Raw genomic sequence first — 24212 nt, 5'->3', positions numbered from 1 at the left:
GTGTGTGTGTGTGTGTGACACTACCTTTTCTCAACACAGCAAATCAGAGAGAAAGATTTAGAATACAAATCTCTCAGCTTTGTATTTGAGAAAGTGTTAAAAAATTTGACCTCCTGCTTACTGGCAGTCCACTTCCGCTCTGCCATCTACTTTGGGACTCACCCCATCCTTCCAAAGCTGTGCGTTGGCTCGATTCACAAAGGCCAAAGTACAGCTTGTGCTTGAAGTAAAAATGCATGGCTAGTTGAGACATGTGTGTACATCACTTGATTGCACAATTAAGGCCTGACTTGCACATACATGAGAAGATGGTAATGTAATATTAGAGCTGGGGGTCGGGGGCTGGTATATAGAAAGAGACAGACAGAGATAGAATGGGTTGTACCTCCAGATGACCTATTTAATGAACATTCCTACTGATTTTGCAGGAGTGATTCAATTGCATACCAGAACTGTAGGTTTGCACCATTTAAAGTGGATTAAAGTGTTCCATCACCATAGCAAATGAAGGGTCCTTGACATTTAACACCCCCCCACACACAAATAATCAGAATGAATACTCAATAAAAGCCAAATGTAACTTAACCTCCGCATAAGCTTTGTGCAAGCAAATCAGGATGAGTGCTCAATAAATATCAGGGCCCTTATTGTGGTTTTATTCCTGCTGATATGATATGGTGGCATGGAATTGGGGTGTTTATCACTTTAAATATTCTTTTTTTGTACTTGGGATCAATTCTGATAGAAGTTGAATTAGAAATAACTTAAAACAAACTTAAACAAACCTATTGCTAGGTCATTTCTTTAACTCAGAAAGAACCAAACTATTTAAACTCACTGAAAGGCAGTAGCCTCTAATTCAAATTACTCTTTGAAAATTGTCTATTCCCCCTGCCCCCGCGCCACCATCTAGAAGCCAGCTGAAGTTTCCTATACTTCTGCAAAGCATTGTGGAAACATCTTAGCTTTCATATTCCATCCAGACCAGGAGTGAGGAAAATGAAGGAAGAAATATTGAGGAATCACCCCTTGAAGAAGGCTGGGTGTGGTTTAAAGGGCAGTGGGTGCCTGAGAGAGTTAGGAACAGACCATCTCTTTGAAGCCCCTACCATTGAGGAAGTCACGTTGTGTCTCCAAGATGAGGCTGATGTCAGCCACCCAGGCCTGGGCAATCTCTGACGTTGCTGCCTGCAGTACGTAACGGATGGTGCCCCGTTCTGCGCCACGAGAGATCAGTGCAAATTTGCAGGGATCATTATCCACACAGGGCTCCAGGCCCAAACAGCTGACCTGGCATTGAGACGGATAGTGGATAGGAAATGACCATTCAAAAGCAAGAAAAAGAAGAAGATATTAGCAATAAAATGGACAAACAGGGAGGGCCTCGCAGTCAAGCAAAAGGAAGAGCCTGTATTTACCGTATTTTTCGCCCTATAGGACGCACTTTTTCCCCTCCAAAAATGAAGGGGAAATGTGTGTGCATCCTATGGGGCGAATGCAGGCTTTCGCTGAAGCCTGGAGAGCGAGAGGGGTCGGTGCGCACCGACGCATCTCGCTCTCCAGGCTTCAGGAAGCTATCCGCAACCCTCGGGAGACCGGCTCCGAGGGTTGCACAGAGCTGCCTGCAGTCCCGGGCTCAGCGCAGCTCTGCGCGGCCACCAGGAGCCGGGCGCGAAGTCCCGCCCCGCTCCGGATGGCGGCGCAGAGCTGCCTGCAGTCCCGGGATCAGCGCACTTCTCCCCATCGCCAGCCCCACAAGCTCGGGGGACAGCGGGGAGGCAGAGCACGCCTTCCCGCTGTTCCCCAACCTGGTTCTTCCAGCCCATCACCTGGGGGGGAAAGAATTTTTTTCCCTTTATTTCCCCCCAAAAAACTAGGTGCGTCCTATGGGCCGGAGCGTCCTATGGGGCGCAAAATACGGTATTTATTTATTTAGAAAACAGATTTGGGTACATCTGCACATTCATGAAGTCCTAGAAATTCTGTGGTTCTCTGGATATAACCAAGGCTGTGTAATCTCTGTGCTTTAAACAAAGATCAACGTTCTGCACAGCAAGCCAGCCTATATTCTTGTGCCAAGAAAAGCTACATTCCGAAACCTGAACAAAGAATGCAAAGCCAGCTAATTTCCATATTTCCTTGCTTTGCACTACCCCTGCTCTCTGCTCCCGAGATTACGCCAAGCAATGCCCACACACTTTCAATCCTCTCTTCACAGCCATAAGGCTATACATTTATATAAGGCAGGATTCACCTAATGAGCCCATCAGTGGAAGCCCTGTGCAAGGGCCTTTGCAATGGGCCTCCTCCCTCCCCTTGCGTGCACCCCTAAATTGGCTCTGAGGAGGGGAGTCAGAAGAACCCCCATAACAGTGCACTGGGGGAGAAAAGGCCGTTGTTCTGTCTCACAAGCTGAAACGCTTACACAGACGGAACGTTTGCAATAGCACACCACGTCGAATTTCACTCGCTATTTCTAGCCATATAAAATTTTATACACATGCATAGACTCTCAGGATGCCAAATTCAGTGCTCACAATTACATTTTGCAGATGCACGGTGCAACCACAGAAACATGGGGTAAACAGCGATAGGTACGGGAATACAGGCTTGCCTAGGTTCTCTGCTGTTAGCCCTGAAATACCTTGATGCTGCTCTTGAAGGCATAAGTTGGAGCGGCATACGGACCACGCCGCCGCTCCAGGGTCTCACTCAGGATGACAATCTGCTCAAAGAGAAAGATGCGCCGCTCACGGCCCCGGGCCAGGATCCCGCCTGCCTGCTCCGTCACCCAGAAGGTGTTCTGCTGCAGCAGCTTCCCCTGCGCAGTCAGTTTCCCCTGGAGAAGAGAGGGCAGATCCTAGTTACTCAGCTGGGGAGAGGGCACAAAACTGCCCTGTTCTTAGAGCAGAAGACTCAGAATTACCACTTGCAGATGACGGGCTGCACCTTTGAATCCTGACCCAACTCAAAAACTGCCTGCCTGTAGAAAACTAACCTCATAGAATCATAGAGTTGGAAGAGACCACAAGGGCCATCGAGTCCAACCCCCTGCCAAGCAGGAAACACCATCAGAGCACTCCTGACATATGGTTGTCAAGCCTCTGCTTAAAGACCTCCAAAGCAGGAGACTCCACCACACTCCTTGGCAGCAAATTCCACTGTCAAACAGCTCTTACTGTCAGGAAGTTCTTCCTAATGTTTAGGTGGAATCTTCTTTCTTGTAGTTTGGATCCATTGCTCCGTGTCCGCTTCTCTGGAGCAGCAGAAAACAACCTTTCTCCCTCCTCTATGTGACATCCTTTTATATATTTGAACATGGCTATCATATCACCCCTTAACCTCCTCTTCTCCTGGCTAAATATGCCCAGCTCCCTTAGCCGTTCCTCATAAGGCATCGTTTCCAGGCCTTTGACCATTTTGGTTGCCCTCCTCTGGACACATTCCAGTTTGTCAGTGTCCTTCTTGAACTGTGGTGCCCAGAACTGGACACAGTACTCCAGGTGAGGTCTGACCAGAGCAGAATACAGTCAAGGAGAAGCTTAGAACCCTTCCTCTTTACTTGGCAACTTTCTATATGCAGAGGGGTTTGGGTTCTTTTAGATCTGAGGCAGCACCGAAATATTCACTTACATTTAAAGCAGTGTATTCCCAGGAAGGGCTGTGCCACATGATATTTCACAACATGTCTGAGGGCTCATCCACACTTCTGCTTCTGCCGTGCCTGGAAAGGAGGGGGCCCAGTGGTTTCCCCCTTGGCCCCACTCCTTTCCCAGGGAAAGACACCCTTTAGCGTTAAATTAGGACAAACAGCAATCCAAAGAAAACAACAAAAGAGCAGTTTTCCTCGGGACAAAGCAGTGGGACAAGGGGGTGTGGATTAGGGCAAACTGCTTCAGTGAGGGGCTTAAAAAATGTGTTTCTGGGTGTGAGGAATCTGCTATAATTTTTGTGCTTGGACAGCATTTGGCTTGAAATGTCTATGCTTAATGAAGATGCACATACACTGTTTTCAGAAAGCCAAATAATTTTTAATTTTACTTTTTCTTCTTCTTCTTCTGAAAATGTCAGGTAATGCTTAATCATTAATAAACAAACAAACAAATAAATGCAAGTACTTGGCAATTGTTTTTAAAAATTTCTATGCAATTTTACACACATTTTCATTACTAAACAAAACTATATTAATTTAACCAAAATATCTTTTGAATTTCCAAGTCATGTTTCCAACTTTTCAGTACCCCTCATTTTTGGAATTTGAAAGCTGAAAAATTCAACATGTGATAGGCCCTGAGACCTAATTTTTTCAATTACCTCTCCCTTTTCTACCCACTTGTTCCTATATTTTAAGCTCACGATTCCCAGATCAACATACACAGAGGTGGAGGACCCTCATTTTAAAATGCCGATTATTATTATTATTACTATTATTATTATTATTATTATTATTATTATTATTATTATTATACTGCCTTTTATCCGAAGATCTCAGGGCAGTTCACAAGATTAAAATACAGGATAGAAGCACAAAATAAATAGTTAAAACAAAAGTAAAACAATAACCCCCTCTCCCACAGACACATTTAAAAGGCCATAGAATCAGGTCAAGGCCTGGTTGAAGAGGAATTATAAGGTTCTCTTCCTTGAACGGCCCCCACTGCTAAAAATTAAGGTGCCTTCTGCAGTAGAGTTGATTGGAAAATCAGGGCTAAGAGCCTCGCTCCCACGGGATCTGTAGAATCTCCAAGCCAGCTATTGATTCCCAGGGCCTACCTCAAAGCCCTGAAGACGCCCCACATTCATCATGTCATTGCAGCGCTTAGGAACAAAACACATCACCTCCACAGCTCTCTGAAAGGCAAAGGAAAGTAGTCGGGCGAAAGCAGTGGACCAGAATAGCACGGGGACTGGCTGGCTGAGCACCCATGGCGAGCAGCGCCAGTGTCATTAAACCCAGGAGATGCAGGCCATGTGAAACAACACTGGACATCCTGCCCCGTTTAGACTGACGGGCCATAGTTCCATGCAGACACTATTATGAGATATGGATTCAAGTCCCCTGTCAGCTATGAGTGCAGTCTCAGGAACATAATGAAGCCTCCGCTCCGTCTCTCAAGGCATACCCAGAATGAAAATATGCCCAGACCATGTGGTAACCCTTGTGGGACAGTTCTGCAGATCCTGATTTGAAAGTGAAAGGAGAGAATATGCTAAAGTGGGAACGGAATTAAGGATATATAATTGATTATGAAGATTGGAAAAGGTTTTGGGAAAAATATGTAAATTTTACAGCCTGCTATTCATTAAGAGAGAATTATATGAAGATGCACCACAGAGGGTATATGGCACCAGCATATGTATATGACTAGCAAAAATAAATAGATTGAAATGTTGGAGATGTAATAGAATGAAAGGCACCATATGTGGTGGACATGTCCAGAGATCAAAAAATTTTGGGAGATGATTCATGAAGAGATTAAAAAATTGATAAAAGTATCATATATCAAAAAGGCAGGAGCATATTTATTAGGAATCTTGAGTAAGGATATCCCTAAAGACAAAATGAACATCTTTCTGTATGCAACAGCAGCAGCAGCGAGAACATTGGTAGCCTGTCACTGGAAAAGAAATTATATCCCAACAAAAGGGGAATGGTTGAGTAAACTATGTGAGTACCTGGAGGTAGCAAAATTGATGGATTTAATAAGGCATAAATAAAAAATTATAATTCAGAAACAATGGGAACACTTAAACGAATATTTATACAAGCAGGGTTCAAATATGAAAGTTTGGTTGTGCCTAGACTAACCTTGAGAAGAATATAGAGAACATAAAGATTTGACTGATTATGAAAGAATCTAAAGAAGAGAAATGATTGAAGAACAGATGTAAAGGCGAGCAAGATAACTAAGAGACGTGCGGTGAATGCAGTGGAAGTCTTTTATAATATTTTAACTAAGATTTATATATTGTAATGTTTGAAGCATGAATTTGGTAATATTATTGGCTATGAAAAGTATTTTCTTTTTTAGTTTGCAATTTGGAAAACATGTCTATCAATGTGTTTACAGTGTTATGTATTGTTTTTTGTTTCTTTTCTTTTCTTTTCTTGCAAAATTCAATAAAAATAAGAAAGAAAGAAAGAAAGAAAGAAAGAAAGAAAGAAAGAAAGAAAGAAAGAAAGAAAGCAGCAGCGTAATAACATCCAGTCCACACATAAGGGTGGGACTGGGGAGCAACAGCTGCACGGGCCTCCGAGTCCTACCTCCAGCTGTTCTGTGTCCTTGCCAGCTTTGCCATAGTATTTCAGGAAATCCTGGGAGGGAAAAGAGGAAACGGACAAGTGCATTCTTTAGTGGTAGGAGTGGGATTTCACCGGAGCCAAGCCCTGCAACCAACTCCAAGTGGCACCTGCTCCCCCGGAGGCAGTGCTGGCCCCCAACCTAGAGGGCTATCAGCCGTGATGGCTATGCTCTTTCTCTACAGCTGGAGACACCAATGCTTCTGAATGCCAGTTGCTGGAAACCGCAGGAGGGGAGAGTGTTGCTCTTGTGCTTGGATCCCTGCTTGCTGGTTGGCCACTGTGAGAACAGGAGGCTGGACTAGACGGGCCACTGGCTTGAAGCAGCTTCAGGCTTTTATGTTCTTATGAAACAAATGATTCAGACTGTGCTGTCTGCTTATAGGAATACACCTGCCTTCACTGATGCCCTCCTTGCTTACAGTGGTGCCTCGCAAGACGAAAAGAATCTGTTCTGTGATTCTCTTCGTCTAGCGGTTTTTTCATCTTGCGAAGCAAGCCCATTGAAGGATTAGCGGATTAGCGCTATTAGCGGCTTTTAGCGGCTTATCGGATCAGCTGATAAGCGGCTTAGCGGCTTAGAAAAAGGGGGGGGAGGGGAAAAACCCGCAGGAACTCGCAAGACATTGTCGTCTTGCGAAGCAAGCCCATAGGAAATTCGTTTTGCGAAGCACCTCCAAAACGGAAAACTCTTTCGTCTAGCGAGTTTTCCGTCTTGCGAGGCATTCGTCTTGCGGGGCACCACTGTATTTGAAAAATAAAGCAGGTATTATGCATAAGTTGACTTCTGCTTGCACATCAAGACCCTCCTCCCCCCACTACAGCCCCCCATGCTTGCATATCAAGACCCTCCTCCCCCCACTACAGCCCCCATGCCCCCTAAATCTGCCCCCAACCTTCCAGAACATATTTGGGGGTGTGGGGGATGCATGGAAGGAGCAGAGGAAGGCGAAGCAAGCAGGAGTCTGTTCCACTTGTGCGTGGACAACTTTGGATACAACCTTAAGTCTCAAGAGCTCTCTTCTGCCAAAGGGAACTAAACCCGGCAGTGCTATCTTTCAAATCTTTCATTGCTTGGGGAAATGGGGAGCAAGTGGGACTCCGCAAGGAACTGGAGCCACCAAGTGCCTCCATATGACAGCTACCATGTAAACTGGAAGCTGCCCTAATCCCAGTTCCAGTTCTGGTGGCAAATACAACCATTGCCCATCAGGTGGCGCTAGGCAGCCAACAGAAACCCTAGCTACTCCTTTCGTGACATTGGGACGGTTTGCTGTCCTGCAGATGACATGAGGCTGCAGGATCTCTCCCTTAAAACAGAAAACAATATAGTGCAACTGACTTTTGGGGTTGGTGTGTTGTGCGACAAGCACACAGAGTGCAATGAGATTGAGTGTTTGTGCGGGGGGCGGGGCGGAGGGAGGCTTGGTTAATTTCATTGTACACAGGTTGTACATTGACAATAAAGCTATTATTTTTTAACAGACTCCTGTTCTGCCCTTGTCCACACTGCCAAAGACTGCCATAGATATCATACCCAGCAGAAGACATATTGGCTGCTGTCTCTTCTTAGCTACAGGTCAGGAACTTGTTGGTCTCACCCCCTCTACACACACACACACACACACACACACACACATTTGCCTTAGATTTGGAAAGCAACACTCCACCTCCCACGTTAGCACCTTGAGCAGCAGCTGGTATTTCATGATCCGCTGTACGGGTTTGATGAGCAAGTCATTGAGCTGCAAGCGGTGCCCCAGTTCCTGCTTCAGTTCCTGGAAAGGAGAGAACAAAGCAGATCGGTCCCTGTGGATCAGTGTGGGAGATCAAGCATCCTGCCTATTAAATCCCTGCCCACTCCATCAGGACACCTCCAAATATTCCTGTTTCTCCCAAAGCCTCCCACTCATCTTCCCAGGAAGACCTCAGATCCCTTCCCCTTATCCCATGCGTCAAAAGTCTCACTAGGCTGTGTACACACTGTACCTTTAAAGTATATTTAAAGCGCACACACCCCTTCAAAGGATTCTGGGCACTGCAGTTTGATAAGGTTTTCTGGGAATTTTAACTCTGAAAGGAGTAAACTGCAGTGCCCATAATTCTTTTAGGGGGCGAAATGTGCTTTTAAGGTATTTTTTCAAAAACACATATTTTTGCCACCCAGGGTGGTCCCCACTCACTGCACCCCGCTTCCTATGCAACTGCTTGTACGCTGATGGTTTGATCCCTGGGTGGTATATGAATGTAAAATAATAATAATAATAATAATAATAATAATAATAATAATAATAATAATAATGATCTCAAGTAGCAAGACTTAGAAAGACCTCTATCTGACACCTGCTGCCAAAAAGTGGAGCCAATATTGGCCAAATAATCCAATAGAGAAAAGGCAATTTTGCACCTTTACTTGTGTTCGGAGTACAGCTTGGAATGAAGGAGCCCGGGGGGGGGGGGCAGGGGGCAGTGAAGAAAAGAAGGAGGCAGGCAGATACTAGCAGGAGAGAGACTATACCTTCAAAGAATGTTCAAAGCACATTTCCCCCTTCAAAGAATTCTGGGTGCTGTGGTTTGCCAGGAACTACAAGACTGTGAGGGATAAATTACAGTTCCCAGAATTCTTTGAAGGGTAAGAATGTGCTTCAAACGCACTCTGAAGGTATCGCATGTATGCAGTCAAGGACAAAGCAAGCCATTGGCAGAAGCTGCAGGGAGTGAGGCGGCAGAGACCACAAAGCTGCAGCAAATCACATGGCCCCTTACCTCAAAGTAGTTGTCAATGAACTCGGACACAATATGCTCAGATTTGGGTTTGTTCTGACAGTAAACAACGTACATGTGCAAACGGCGCTCCTGAAAAAGAACAGGGGAACAATTCAGCAGAATACTTGGGGCAAAATCTAAAGTGTGTAGTCTTGCTGGCAACAGCGACTTGACTCTGGGGAGGGTATGTCAAAGAGGCAGCTTCAAATGCCTGCTCAGCAACACTGGTAATGATCACTTTAAACGAGTCAGTCGCTCTGATGAGTGCTTCATCTTACCACAGGATACAGGTACTCCAAGTACAAAACAGGCACACTTCATATCTACTTATCTGGATATGCATGACTATGACTTTTTACAAGAATTAATGCAGAGCCCTGCAGTATCTTAAAGGCTACCAAGGCTGCCATCCTAAGAATACTTACTAGGGCAGTCAGCTCCAAGGAACACACTGTGTTGAAGGATTCTGCTGTAAGGATAGTACTGCAAATTTATTTTGGGAAAAGCTTTCCATGGCTGGAGTCTATTTTGTTAGATGTGTGAAGTCATCTCTTAAGTAGGTTGTTTTTTTAAAGCAACCTTCCAACAGCAATATTTATTCTTACATGTGAATAATTTCCAGAGGAGGCGGCCCTGTTAAATCTGTTGCCTCAGAACCAGTGAAGACTCTTAGGGCACCTTAACAGACTAACAAACATGGCATAATAAACTTTCATAGGCTAGAATCCACTTCATCCAAGTTTGACAAAACAGAGCCAGAAGATCTAGAAAATGCAGGAGATGGCAATGGGAGCACCTCATTTCTAGGCAAAGAACTAATAAACACAATATCAAATCAAGGAGGGAATGGTTAGGGGGGCCTCCTGGAATTTGAAATTATTCACCATGTAGCACTTTACAAATAATAACAGTACAAGGCTATCTGTTCTCACACAATAATGCTCCTCCATGTCAGGATTGTTGATGATGATGTTATTTTTTTAAAAAATTAAAAAACCCAGTGTGCATCCTTCTTCTCTATCTCATTCAAGAAAAAAAGTATAGAATTTTTCAGAGTCAAACTGCCTTGACCTTATTATGCTGCAGCCTTGTAAACTGCACAATTTTGTTGACTTGTTTTGGACCAATTAGCAATCACCTAATTAACAAAAAGGTAAGCAGCTTTTCCCTTCACAACAAACCTCCCCTTCATTATTTTGTAGCTATCAAGTTATCATTTCATTTTGAATCTGGGTTTGTATCACAAACAATTCTAGAGGTAAAGGCAGAAGTCTGCAAACAGCTTACAGTGCTTCTAGCCGAATGAAAAGCCCCTGTGTTCAAAGGCAACATGCATATGTGATGAACAACAGAGGTTTGATACCACTGTCACCTCCTGTGCCTAGAATATGATGGAGCCCTGTCCATCTATCCACCCCCCATTGTGGCTCAGATCGGCAGCTCTTCTGTTCTTATTTAGCAAAGCCAGGGACTCACGTGCTTTATGAACAGTTCAGCCAGAAGATCAGGGTCCTCCAGACACTTCTCCAGCTGCTTGAGTAAATAACTGGGATCAGGGATAAGAGGGAACAGAAAGAGTGTGAGATCTGCAGGACAAGTTATCTTGCTTCCCAACCATCCCTCCTCTTCCACCAATTCCCAATGATGGTGGACCACTGCTGCTCCCCCTCATCTTGTCTGTTCCACACTGGCCACAAGCACCTGGGCAAGGTAATCCAAGAGGAGTCACTACCAGCCGTCAGCAAAAGGCATCTCTGGCCACATCCCGTTCTGGCCCCATTGTGAGATTTCCACAGCCAATGCATGACCTGCACCCAGGAATGGGGGCTTACTTACTCTTTGTGCCAGTCATAGATCTGGTGGATGTTCCCAAAGATTATCTTGTCCTTGCCCTTCATGTCCTCTGGGATACCACGGGCACTCATGGTCGCCATATAGCCCTGCAGAAGTCAGAAGAGCAGGCTAGAGAAGGCTGCCTGGCTCCTCTTCAAGGCCAGGGAGGCAGAGCTAGGGTGGTGGCATGAAGGGGAATGTGTCTGGGCTACATCAGTGCCCAGAAGAGTGCAGAAGATGGACAGGACCCTGGTGTGAAGCGCTGAGGAAGCAGCCACATTACCCTTGGCAATGGCTTTCCAACTGGGCTCAGGGGAACCCTGGCATTCTTCAGAAGCTGATCAGGGATTCCTCAAGGAGCACCAGAGAAATGGCAGACAAGCTTCCCCAACAGACAGCTTGCCATTAACCAGATTTCCTACCTGACCTGAACAGCTGCAGAAGACCTTTGGTGCATCCAGTCCACAAGGAAGTGTGATGGAGCAGCACCCTGCACAGAGAGCCTAGCCTAGAACACACCCTCCCAACCCTTCTGTAATCCCGTCAGGTGTTTGACCACAAAAAAGTTGAGCACTTGAAAAACCACTGCCTTGCAGAGCTGAAAAGAGGGCCATTGCATTAGATGCAATTAAATCCCAAATCGGCACCCAAGATGTATTAGGGAAATCCAATTTAAAGTTGCTCAATTTGCATTATTTGTTCTCAACCCCAGTATCTCAGGTCCTTAGCAACATTACGCTCCTGTGTGAATGAGCCCTACCCAAGGGCTCTTCCCTGAATTTTCAGCATCTTCCCCCTCTTTAAAAAAAAAAAAAGTCTCCAGCCCTTTTATTTATGGAGATATAGGGGGAAGAGTGGAGGCAGAATTCTACCAACGTGGTGAGTAAAAGGCAAATCTGCTCCTGCCTTCCAGTATTTTGGCCAACTCTAGAAAGAAAAAAAGTGCTAGGATGATTGACAAGCCAGGGAAGCAGTGCCGTCCTGCTACCTTCCCCCCATCTCCTTGTACTGACCAATGGGCAGCCAGTATTTCTTCATTTTTCAGTTAAAGCAGTAATTTTGCTCCAGTTGACTGTGGTTGCATTTATTTCCTAGGCTGGCGAGTTGGACCCTGATTTTCCTAGCTTGAGAACAAATTGGTGAGCACAGGGCACTAATTTTTCTGTCTCGTGGACTCTGTGGTTGGCACGTTGCATTTATTTTGGCAATTGAATTAGAATGAGCTTGCAACAAATTATTTTAATCTAAATCAATGTACTAGAGTGCAGTAGTTATTCTCCCCATTTCACATTGACTGGCATTGGTTGCTCCCCGCCCCCGGTCTTAGCACCACTATGTTTTTGGTTACAGGCTGGGGGGGGGGGGGATCTTGAGTTTTTGCATAATTTGAGACGGCTTAACCAGGGCCTTAACTAGGTGGCAGAAATGGTTGAAATGGCTGGTGGCCTGATTTTGAGTAACAGGCCTGCTCAAAATGGAAAAATAAGGTTGACATAGCAAGCCATATTAAATATGTAACAATAAAGGCTCAAATAAAATATGTACCACGGATGAGCAAAAAAGCACAAACAAGCTCAACAGTAATCCAACACAGTCAAACAGCGGAGCCAAAGAGACTATAAAAGGCAAAACTATTTTCATTAAAGGAGGAACAGTTGCCCAGATGAAGGAGGAGCACAAATGAGCAAACCAAGACATAGATGTACAATGTGGCAAGAGGCAAAAAGGAACTTCAAGCACAAACTGCTGGAGATATCAATACATTATTTCTTTAAAGGTGTCAGAAGCAGAAAACCAGAAAGAGGCAGGGGGACCTTTATATGGCAAGGAAGCAAAACAAGACCTTTTCGGAAGACAGAGAAATTGCAGAGAAACAGAAGGAATTGTTTGCTTCAGTCTTCAAAACATGCTGGAAGGGTTATCAAGGCTGAATCAGTCTGTCTTAGAACCAAGTGAAAACATTAAGAAGGAACAAGGTTTTCCGGCCAGGTGGCATTCATCCAATAGTTCTTAAAGAACAGATGAAGAACTGCTGAACTATTATATTAGCCTCCTTACAGAGAGGACTTGGAAGGCTGTCAATATCTTTCTAGTCTTTTAAAAAGGAACTAGGAAGGAAGGGAAGATGCAGGAAATGGCAGCCCTGTCCCAGGTACACTGCTGGAAAGCGCTATTAAGGCTAAAGGTACCCCTTACTGTTAAGTCCAGTCGTGGCCGACTCTGGGGTTGCGGCGCTCATTTCGCTTTATTGGCCGAGGGAGCCGGCGTACAGCTTCCGGGTCATGTGGCCAGCATGAGTAAGCCGCTTCTGGCAAACCAGAGCAGCGCACGGAAACGCCGTTTACCTTCCCGCCGGAGCGGTACCTATTTATCTACTTGCACTTTGATGTGCTTTTGAACTGCTAGGTGGGCAGGAGCTGGGACCGAGCAACGCAGGGATTCGACTAAGGCTAGAAGAGTTAAATACAGAGGGTGTCTCCAATGCTACCTTTCTGCTTGCATAACAAGACTTCCACTTGGACAATGCAACTTCCCCCTCCTTTTCCCTGCAGCCCCTTCAAAATCTGCTCCAGAGGGTTGGAGGGCCTTCTGAAGCAGATTTTGGAGGGATGTGGGAAGAGAAGAGGGGGTTCTGTTGCATGAGAGGACCCCGGTTCACACAACATTGTGAACATAATACCAATGCTTGCTAAGGAAGTCACCCCCACCTTTAATCCTCAGAGCATTCACAGCCTCCTCCAGAACACTAGGCTCCTGCCCTTGGACCCCAGACCCCCAACTGATCATAAGCCTGGACTGAGGACACCCTCCCCCCTCCCATCCCACCCCAAAAGCACATTAAGGAGTCTCACACTCTTACTTGGAGAGATTTCCCTGCTTCTCTTCTCATCCAGTTTTTAAAACGAATGAGTAAATAAAAATTTAGGAAATGAAGTATAAACAGGGCTTTTGCAAAGGGAAGTTTTGCCTTACCAATCTTGTGGAATTCTATGAAATCATCAGCAAACATCTCTCTCATTCTCTGTATATACAGGTAGGCCAGTGGAGATTTGTATCTTTGGCTTTTCAGAAAGAGACTGGGCAAATACTTTCACCAAAGGCTTTTAAGGATATTTAGCAGTCAAGATGGATGGACCCTTCTATGGGTTGGTAACTGATTAAAAGGCAATCATCAGGAATAGATGTAGGAACAGGTGTCACAATGGAGTGATGGAAACAGAGGAGCGCCCAAAAGATCCGTATAAGAACCAGAGCTCCTGTCTTGTTCTAAACTTCTGTGGCACTGGGGGGTATAAAGAGTTAAGCAGCCTAGGTGGAAAATTGTTAAGGATAGTAAAATCCAAAGCAATTTTGGAAAGTTCTGAAAGAAACTCAGCAACAAACGAAAATGCAATTTAAGGAGCTGAAAAATTATGAAGAACCTAAAACCCATACAGAAATGAGGTCTAAATTGATTGAAGCCACCTAGGAAAGAGATCTTGAAGTCAGAACAGAAAGCTGACTAGTTTAGTTAGCAGAAGCAATGAAAGAGCTAGTTCAGTATTTGAATTCACAAGTGGGATGTGCAATGGGATGTTCAGGGTGCCAGCCAGCCAGGCCACTTCTAGGGATATTCCATTCCCTTTCCCCCATCAGTTTGCCGTCTTAACCCAACTGTCAGCCAGTCAATATTCAATGCCCAAAGAGCTTGTCCAGTCCTCAGTGAGCTTTTTTTTTTTTTGACAACCCCCTCTCCAAGTTTTTTCTCCCTGAATATTTTTTGAACTTCTTGCAAACCCTGCAATTCTTCCAACCTGTTGACAGCTTCCTCTTGTGTGTTTAGCTTCACATAATGAGTCAAACTTCTCTATTTTATGACTCCTGGCGTCAGATTGTAAAAATTCGAACTTTTTTGTTTTTCTGACACCAGGAATCATAAAACAGAGAAACCAACAGGAAAACACTTCAGTCTCCCAGGACATTCTATACAAGATCTCAAAGTAGCTGTCTTATTGAAACAAATGTTAGAAATACACTTGAAAAAGAAGTTGCTGAATTACAACTCATTACCAAACTAAAAACTATGGAGAGACCTGGTCTGAATAGAGATATTGGATTCATGTCCCATTATACATGCTAAAGCTAATTTTGGTCATCTATCCCTTTAAAAATCCCTTGCCCTTCACTGTGGAACAAACTGCCATCATTAACAGTCATCAACACTTATAAGGTTGAAGAGACCTCTGCTTCAGAGTATCTGAAGAAGTGTGTATGCACACGAAAGCTCATTCCTAGAAAGTTTATACTTAGTTGGTCTTTAAGGTGCTACTGGAACATCTTTCAATAAAAATATTTTATCTTTCATCATTGTTATTGATTGACAGCAACTTCAGCTCAAATAAGGGGGACTATTTATCCATGTAAAATCAAGTTATGGAAATAATTTCTACAATTTGTGACTAGAAATCATGGGACAAACTTGAGTGTGGATGAGACCTTAGTTAGGTCCCCTTAGTATACACTGAAGAAAACTTAGTTAAATGCCACACGGATCTTCCCTTGTTTTTAAAACAAAAAAGGAAGAACAAGAAGCCTGAGGTCCTTACTGGGGTCCAAATACTGGTACTTTTTTCAGATTTAACCCTGCTTAACATTGTCTGTGGTCAATGTTGCTGCCAGCCAAAAGTCATCCGGGCAGAAGTGTGAAAAGCGGGGAGATTTCTGCTCACAGAAGGCAGTGGTTTTGGATACCAGAAGGAACACTGTGTGGGCAGGGGTGGAAACACTCTTATTTCTTTCAGAAAGGGTGGGGCATAAAACTACTAAAATACCAGCATATGGAACAGACTGGTGGGATGTGGCAAGAGCCAGCAGCCTAGGGGCCTTGGGTACATGGGGAGCCCACTGTGGGCTCTTGGGACCGAGCCAGATTCCTTATCCACCTTTCCTTCCTAGGTTCCTAGGACAACAACAAGGAGGTCGGATCAAGAAACACAGAGGTGAGCAGCAAGCAGTGTGCTCTCTCACTGGAAGACAAGCAGGTTCTTGCCCAAGGTCCCACAAAAATCTGGAGACGGCCCCGTTGGTGGACAGAGGGGAATCAGTGCCTAAAATGGAGTGGATGTTGGCACCTCCACAATCTGGCCCAGGTCCTCCACGTACATCTTCTCCGTCTCAATCAACTCCCTGAGAACAAACCTGCAGGGGAGAGGAAGTAGCAATGTCTAAGGGGAAGGAACCTCACTGCGTGACCCCCTTCCCCTCCATTTCCCCCTCCAATCTCCCTTTTCAATGCCACAGGCGCGCTGCCAGCCTCCTCAACACAGGCCCATGCATGACCCACAGGAAGGCCCCTGCCGGCAAGCTGCTCAATGTTACAGAGGCAGCAGGCACACCACCAGGACAACATTACGCGGCCATGGTTCCCCCACCATACTCAATACATTTGTAGGCATGAATATGCAGACAGGCAGGGGCCACTCCACAAAGACAGAATGTGTGCAGTGAAAAAATGAGGCACACAGCTGCCTACCTTTTATGGGGCATGTGTTCAACATACTTGGCGCCCAGGCCCCAAATCCGCTAAACTTGTGAAATAGTGCCCGCGTTTGTGGGTGGGTTTTGGTACCCACCAGGTCTGGGCATCTGCTCTCCCCAGCAGAGGCTGCTCCTCCCCCTGCCCTTCCCACTGCTGCCTGGAAGTCAGTGCACAAGAGAAATCACTTACATACTCTTTTCTAAGGCACTGAGCCTCTCCTCCTCTTCCTGTTCCTCAGAGGCTGGGGGTGGCATAGGAGGTTGTGAAGTGGGCTCGGGGTTTGGAGGGTCACCAAGGAGCAGAGAAGAGTCAGGGCCCTGCCATGAGAGAAGGGGGGGGGGAGAGAAGAGCCCATAACGTCTTACAACATTTCACATTGGGTGGATTAACTGGGGAAAGGGGCACTGGGGACCCAGGATGAGACGCAAAATATATTGTGTGAGCCAAGAAGGTGTAGCAGGATCTTCTATTTCCCCTAAGCTCACTCACAACACATCAGGCTCTGAAAGATCAGGGGAAGGAAAGAATGTCCATCATAGATCCTGGAACACTTCTCCAATTTGGAGCAGATATCCTGCTTTTGGAAATGATTGACTGATTAATTGCCTGAAATAGAGCTGAAAACTAATTTTGGAAGAAAACATTTCAAATAAACCGCAAATCAAATGACATTCAGCTAAACATATTCTCATTGGTTTGTTTTATTCAAAATGCCTATCTATATCTATAGCTATATTTATTTATCTATATATATATATATCACAGCTATGTAGCCCTATATCCTGCCTCTACATTGGAAAGAAACAAACCATTCAAATTCATTTACAGAACCGTGAAGGAACCAAGCAATGTGTCTTCATAATCCTCAGATCACTTCCCTAACTTTATAAACACATGCCATTTGTTTTCATATTTACTTGATATCATCCTCTTTTCCGAGTCATACTCAAAAAAGTCCTTTTCATTAACTGCACCACATTCCACAGTTGTTTTATTTCTAGTCAGTTTCTGTTGGGACCTGCAGCATTTTCCATCTTGCTATTTTTGCTAGCATTAAAACAATCTGGTGCTTTGACGGGCATGTTCTAGGATGGCCAGCTATGCGTTGCACAGACACAAGCCAGCCTCCCAAATTATTTGTGTCACAAAAAAGGGACACCAATCTGCATGAAATTGTTTGTGGAAATACAGTCCATCTCCCCATGGTGGGGAAGACATAAAGTGACTTGTGTGCCCCTCTCCACAATTCCTCTTGTTTGCTGCTCTCCCCACCCCCACCTCCCCAAAACCACTCTTTAGCATTCAATCACAGCAAACAGCAATTTGGGATTTCTCTGGACTGGAATTTGCCTGGGAAAGAAGTGGGGCAAGAGCAAAATCGCTGGTAGTGTCTGCTGAAGTCTGCTGATAACATTTGATGGGCAACTTCAAGGCCTCTGCTTTCTCCCTTTTATGGTCTTTTGCCCTTAAATTAGACCTGGACTGGGAAGCCCACAGAAAGAGAACATGTTCAAATATAGGACTGCCCCCCCCTCAAAACAGAGGACTGTTCTCTGTAAAGTAGGACACATAGCTACTGTAGTCCTCTCTGGGGTCCCATGGAGAAGAGGGGGGATTGTTGCCCCCTCAACCTGGTGCAAGACAACGTTGCCTCTTGCTTTGCTCCCCATCCGCCCCCCTGCAGCTCACCTGGGTGCTTTTTCCTGAGCCATCCCCTTCTAGCTGGCTGGAGAACAGGGAAAGGTCTGGGAGATGAGCAGTGCTATCCTGTAATGCAAGGGAAGAATGTTAGATAAGGGTGGCAGCCCAGCTCAGCCTTCTGGGGGCCACAGGGAATTCTCTCCCCCCCGTCCCTGTCCAAATCATCAGTCATCCTATGAGAACTGCAGTACTAGAACCTCCCATCCAAATTCCATGTTCGTACTGTTAGGACCGAAGGCATGGAAGCCAACAGTGGGAGGTGCCGGAGCCAATGACAGGCAGACTACGTAATTCTCATTTTCTCCCCATTCTTCTCTCTTGCTCAGTTGTGCAGGAACCAATACTGAGACCAGGGGCTTTTCCATGCTTCCTCAGGTCCTGCTGTTTGGGGGGGCGAGGGGGCAGGGGGGCGGGGAGTCACTCAGACCTGTTCCTAGAAAGTGTGGGTCAAGCGGAAAACCCCTTGGACCTGCTCTAGGCAAGGGGCAAGCAAGAGTGTGGCACTTTCTTTTATGCCACACTGTCCAGGCACAGGTCTCTGCTTCAAAGATCCATTTCTGAGCAGCATTTTTAAATTTTTACCCTGCACTTTCCCGGAGAAAACCCGCATTTTTCCACTGAATCAAGAGCAAACTATGATTGTTGTTTGCTCTGATTCAGTGGTAAAACATGGGTTTTCCCAGGGAAAGGACCAGGACAACAACAACAACAACAACAACTGCTTGGATGTGGAGCTTTGAAGCTCAGACGTAGAAGGCTAGCAGGAAAGGAAGTCTGGATGAGCCCTAAGGAGGAGGAAGCTAACAGCCAGTGCCACTCTTTGGAATAAGTAAAAAGGCAGGCAAGTGCTAAGACCAAAGTGGTGCAGCAGTGCCTCCCGCGCTCTACTGGACCAGCCACCACTGCAAGCATTTGCCAGTCCGTACTACTTACAGATCAAACTGGTGTTCGCTCTGTTAGCACCTTTCCACAAATGTGTATAGCAAAATTCGAACAGCCCCTCGCCTTCTGAAGGCCAGGGCACAAGGATCCTAATTGTGCAGCTGTCCATGGAGGTGCAGGTCAATTCTGTGTCCAGGGCAGCTGTTTACCAGCTTCATCTGGTACGCAGGTTGAGACCCTACCTGCCGGCGGACTGTCTCGCCAGAGTGATGCATGCTCTAGCTATCTCTTGCTTGGACTACTGCAATGCACTCTATGTGGGACTACCTTTGAAGGTGACCCAGAAACTACAACTAATCCAGAATGCGGCAGCTAGACTGGTGACTGGGAGCAGTCGCCAAGACCACATAACACCGGTCTTGAAAGACCTACATTGGCTCCCAGTACACAATTCAAAGTGTTGGTGCTGACCTTTAAAGCCCTAAACGGTCCAGTATACCTGAAGGAGTGTCTCCACGCCCATTGTTCTGCCCGGACACTGAGGTTCAGTGCCGAGGGCCTTTTGGCAGTACCCTTGCTGTGAGAAGCCAAGTTACAGGGAACCAGGCAAAGGGCCTTCTCAGTAGTGGCACCCACCCTGTGGAATGCCCTCCCACCAGATGTCAAAGAGAAAAACAACTACCAGACTTTTAGAAAACATCTGAAGGCAGCCCTGTTTAGGCAAGCTTTTAATTTTTGACAGACTATTGTATTTTAATATTTTGTTGGAAGCCGCCCAAAGTGGCTGGGGAAACCCAGCCAGATCGGCGGGGTATAATTATTTATTATTATTATTATTATTATTATTATTATTATTATTATTATTATTATGTGTTTTCCTTTGCCTATATACAGGGGTAGGGAAATCTGCAGGGGACAGCTGGTGGGTGGGCAAGGCATGTTTCCCCCTACCCACCATGCCCCTCCCTGACCATTTTTAATTTATTCCAACCCCCCCCCCGCTGTGTTTGACAGCTTGTAGTAAGCCCTGCAGAGGGGCAAAATGTCCTGGGAGAGGCATGGGAGGGGTTAAACCCTCCCCTCAGGTAGTTTGACCCTAATGCAGCAAGAATAAAGCAATATTAGCCTTTAAGAGTAATCAGGACTGTTTATTCTGCCTCCTCCAGTATTCTTTAAAAATCCAGAATTTCCCACTGGGATACTTAAATCCTTCAATCAGAATTATGTAAATCAAGTGCAACTGCTTAATTATGCACCATCTATTCTCTTTCCATTATTTGGGATTTTAAGTATCTCAATGGTGTTTGGTTTTAAAGGAAAAAGGCACAATGGGGGGTGAGTGCAAGGAAATGGAACAGGCACCAGTCATGTAAACTTGAGACAATTTTTGTCAAAAAGGGAAAAAATAGGGTGTTTCGGGTTTGCATATGGGTGTTCTGATTTATATCCTCACTTTGCTCAAAAAGAGTCCAATAACTATCAGGTAAAACAATGAAATAAAAAATCAACACCGTAAAAATCTACCCCCAAGAAAATGTCACCCATTTCTAAATGTCACCCAAAGGAACCTGATAAAAACCACCAACTTCCTACAAAATTAAAACCCTTAACAAAAAGGGTTATAAATGGAATTTACCCTGGGGGTGGGGAGACAAAATAAGGTGTTCAGGCAGGCTTCCCTTAGGAATTTCCAAAGTTTGGGTGCAGCTACCAGAAAGGCCCTCACCTTGCTTCCAACCAGATATTTCAGGGACTGTTGGGACGCACAAGATAACTTCCGTTTAAGATCTCCTTAAACTGGTAGGCTCGTATTAGAAAAGGCAATCCTTTGGATTAATTTATTGTTTTGGATGGGGATATCACTAGAAAGCACTTTCAGATGGGTCCAGAAACATTTTTTGTTTTTTCCCCATCTGGTGTCAGGAAAGAAGTCAGGCTGTGGCTGCGACAAACACAAAACCTTTATATTTGAAGCACGTTCTTTCCCTCAAAACTGTGGGTTGTTCAGGGTTGCTGGGAACGGCAACTCTGCAAGAGGCAAACTACACTGCCCAGAATTCTTTGGGGGAAAGGATGTGCTTCAAAGATACAGTATGTCAGAGGACACCCACATCCTCTATCACAGCAGAGAGACGAGCAACTTACAAAATGGGGGAGAGGAAGAGAGATTGGTTTTTTCAGCCCACAAACAGCAAAGGGTCTTATAGGCACTATGGACCTTTGGCTGCCCCTCCTGTTCCCCCTACAACTCCGTCTACAGCAGGGCTAGTCAACGTGGTGCCATCCAGATGTTGTGCACTACAACTCCCATTATCTGGGGGGCACCAAGTTGACAACCCCTGATTTGCAGTGCCAGAGCTAAGTGCTGCTGCCAGGTACACAGTGCCAACCAAGCTTTACGGGACAGACCTCCACATTCCCCAGCCTGGTTCCATATTAAAATGAAATTCAGTGACCTCTCTGTAGGAGAGGGGTGAAGAGAACTGGTACGGATTGAAATTGCAGAGGAGAATTAGTAACCAGGGGAGATTCATTCAGGGGAAAGTACTATAGCTCTGGTGCTTCAGTAGTTACCTGCTAGGATGAGAAAGGAGAAACCCACACCCTCTCCTTCACACACAAGTACACAATATATTAGAGGTTTATTTTTCCAAACCTCTTGCGGACATAAAGAAAAGCCACAATGAAGCAAGAATGCTGGATGGCACAGAGATCTGTCATTTTACATATTCCTTTGGACAATTAGGTGATGGGTGTCGTCAATGAGTTCTGCTCGTGTTCAGGATTTCACCAATGACCACATTTGACTTTGCAATTTTCCTCCCCGCTGCTCCCTTGGGCAGAGAGAGGTGCTCTGTTTGCTTTGCAACAGCCTCTGCCAACCCAACACACCCTCCAAATGTTTTTGCCTGCCACTCCCATCAGACAGCATGGCTAGTTTGGGGGAACTGCTCTATGGGCATACTTGTGTATGATGTTAGCCCCCCTGCTTCTGGCATGTTTCTGTCTCAGTTGCCTAAACCAGTGTTTCCCAACCACTGTTCCGCGGCACACTAGTGTGCCGCGAGATGTTGCCTGGTGTGCCGCGGGGAAAATTAAAAAATTCGAAAGATTTTTTTTTTTAAAAAAGTCAAATTTTCGATTGGGGCGCCGTCACTAGATGACCCCTGGGGTTCCCTCCCTCCCTCCCGCTCTGCGCCTCCCTCCTCCTCCTCCGGGGAGGCCCTTCCTGGCTCTCGGCCAAGGCTTGGCGGCTGCCACTCACTCACTCGCTCGCCCACCCGTCACTCCATCCCTGTACCCGGCCTCTCCCCCTCCGTCCCCGGCGCGGGGGCTGCCGGGATCCGTAGTCCCCTCGCCCTTGGGCTCCGCGCCCGCGCGGGGTGCGCAAACTACGTTTCCCAGCATGGCCTGGCGGGCCGGGCGTTTTGTTTGAAGCGCTCTTCTCCCGGCCATGGAATGAGCGCAGCGGCGGCGGCCGGGCGGGCAGGGGCTCTTCCGCGCAGACCCCGCGCAGCCTGCCTGCGCCCCCGCGGAGATCGGGCGGCAGGATGGAGCCCGGGGATCCCCGCGGAGGTGGAGCGGCGGAGGCGGAGGCTGCCCCCCAGGTAGGGCTGCGTCGGGGTGTGTGTGTTTATTTTTGCAATGCTGCATCCGCGTCGGAGGGGACGCATCGGACCGCGGGGAGACCCCTTGGCAGGCGTGCAAGGCAATGCATGCGTGCAGGCGTTGCATGGAGTGCAGTGCAATGCAATGGCAACGCGGCGCCCTGCATGCATGCATGCATGCAACTTCCACCAGCGCTCCGGACTTGGCAGGTGAGGGGGGTCCCCAGTGGGCGGCAGAGAGAGCCGGGAGGGTGAAGGGGAGCCGGGGGGGAGCAGCGCTGCTCCCCGAGCCGAGCCCGGGGGGAAACTTCGGCGTCGTTGCACCGGGTGTTGGAAGCGGAGGCTGGCGGGGGCCCCTCACCTGCAAAACCTGGTCGCCTCTCATATATTTCGTGCATTGCATTCATCGCCCGCTTTCTCCTCCAAGGAGCTCCCGGGGGCGTGCGTGGTTCTCCCCGTGTTATCCTCGCAACAACAGCCCTGCGAGGTGGGTCAGGCGAGTGGCCCAAGGGAGCACCCAGGGATTATCCTGGCCAGGTGGGGTGATTTGAACCCTGCTCTCTGCCCGGTCTTCGTCCTCATTTAGCCCCCACATGTGCATGACTGTGCATGACTGAGGTTTTCCCCCCTCGTCTTGGCTATGGTGTGAGTCTGTGCTGTTAATTAATGGGGTTCTGCCTTCGGAGAAGATGAGCCAGCCCTCAAGGAGGTGATTATGTAATTTGCTAGCAATTCATGTCCCTCCCGGCGTGACGCTGCGCGCTGACGTCACGGGGCTGTAATGGTGGTGTGCCTCGAGATTTTTTTCATGAAACAAGTGTGCCTTTGCCCAAAAAAGGTTGGGAAACACTGGCCTAAACTCATCTGCAGGAGGCTTGTGGCTAGCTAGTCCAGAAGGGAAACAAGACAGCTTCTAGCTCATGGCAAGACAGGCATTTCTCTGCTCTCACCGTGCCTACCGACTCCTGCGGCGGGACAGCAAAGGGCCCCTCTGCTTGCCCCAGAAGGCCCAAGTCGATGCTCTTGCGATCTTCCTGGCGCCCGTGCCGCCGAGCCCGGCCCTCTTGTTTCCTGAGTGGGCGTTCGCCCCGAGGTAGCCCGCCGGCACTTAGTTTGCGCACGGGGTTGGTCAGCCATTTCTTGAGGGTGCTGACCGAGTGGCGGGAGGCGGGGGAGCTGGGAGCCGAGCTGCTGGATGCCTGTGGCTGGATGGAGGCCACGGAGGCAGAGATGCTGCCATCGCTGCCTGCGATGGAGTAAGGATCTGCGGGGAGAGGACAGGCACAACCAGTGAGTACATGGACCGATTTTGTGACGTACTCAAAGCACACACAAATCTGGAGGCGCAGAGGCCGTGCTTGCGTCCTAAAGGGGAAGGAGGCTGGTCTCAAAGCTTCCTGGAGGAAAGCACACCCTTTGGTCTGGAAACCGTTCCTCCCAATTTAAGAAAAGGTCACTCAAATGCATGCACAAGGCCGGGGCACAGAACACTTTGCAGCCCTCTCAGGCATCCTCTCAAGGGCCACGTGCAAGAGGCAAAACCTGGGTAGAGGAATGGATGCAACTCTTAACCTTGCACAGTAAGCTACACTCCACACCCATC

The 24212-nt window shown here is 46.9% G+C and overlaps 1 protein-coding gene across 16 annotated transcripts in view; it reads right to left on the bottom strand.

Moving 5' to 3' along the window:
- ARHGEF25 (Rho guanine nucleotide exchange factor 25) overlaps positions 1-24212 on the bottom strand; it is a 71829-nt gene that overhangs the window by 6591 nt on the left and 41026 nt on the right. For 7 of the 16 annotated variants that reach the window (XM_083487067.1, XM_083487062.1, XM_083487052.1 and 4 more), the window contains 12 exons: positions 23560-23873; positions 18108-18185; positions 16608-16735; positions 16012-16078; positions 10904-11007; positions 10544-10613; positions 9068-9157; positions 7972-8079; positions 6266-6316; positions 4774-4851; positions 2645-2839; positions 1110-1290 (listed from right to left, as the gene is read on the bottom strand). In XM_083487067.1, the coding sequence (XP_083343193.1) occupies positions 1110-1290; positions 2645-2839; positions 4774-4851; positions 6266-6316; positions 7972-8079; positions 9068-9157; positions 10544-10613; positions 10904-11007; positions 16012-16078; positions 16608-16735; positions 18108-18185; positions 23560-23873 (1464 nt within the window). The remainder of the gene's footprint in view (positions 1-1109; positions 1291-2644; positions 2840-4773; positions 4852-6265; positions 6317-7971; positions 8080-9067; positions 9158-10543; positions 10614-10903; positions 11008-16011; positions 16079-16607; positions 16736-18107; positions 18186-23559; positions 23874-24212) is intronic. The other 9 variants (XM_083487063.1, XM_083487061.1, XM_083487056.1 and 6 more) reach the window with 3 other exon arrangements.

This window comes from Podarcis liolepis (genome assembly GCF_965112155.1).
Source record: "Podarcis liolepis genome assembly, chromosome: 2".
Lineage (NCBI taxonomy): Eukaryota > Metazoa > Chordata > Lepidosauria > Squamata > Lacertidae > Podarcis > Podarcis liolepis.
The sequence above is the reverse complement of the archived record's forward strand: the minus strand, read 5'-3'. Positions and strand labels throughout refer to the sequence as shown.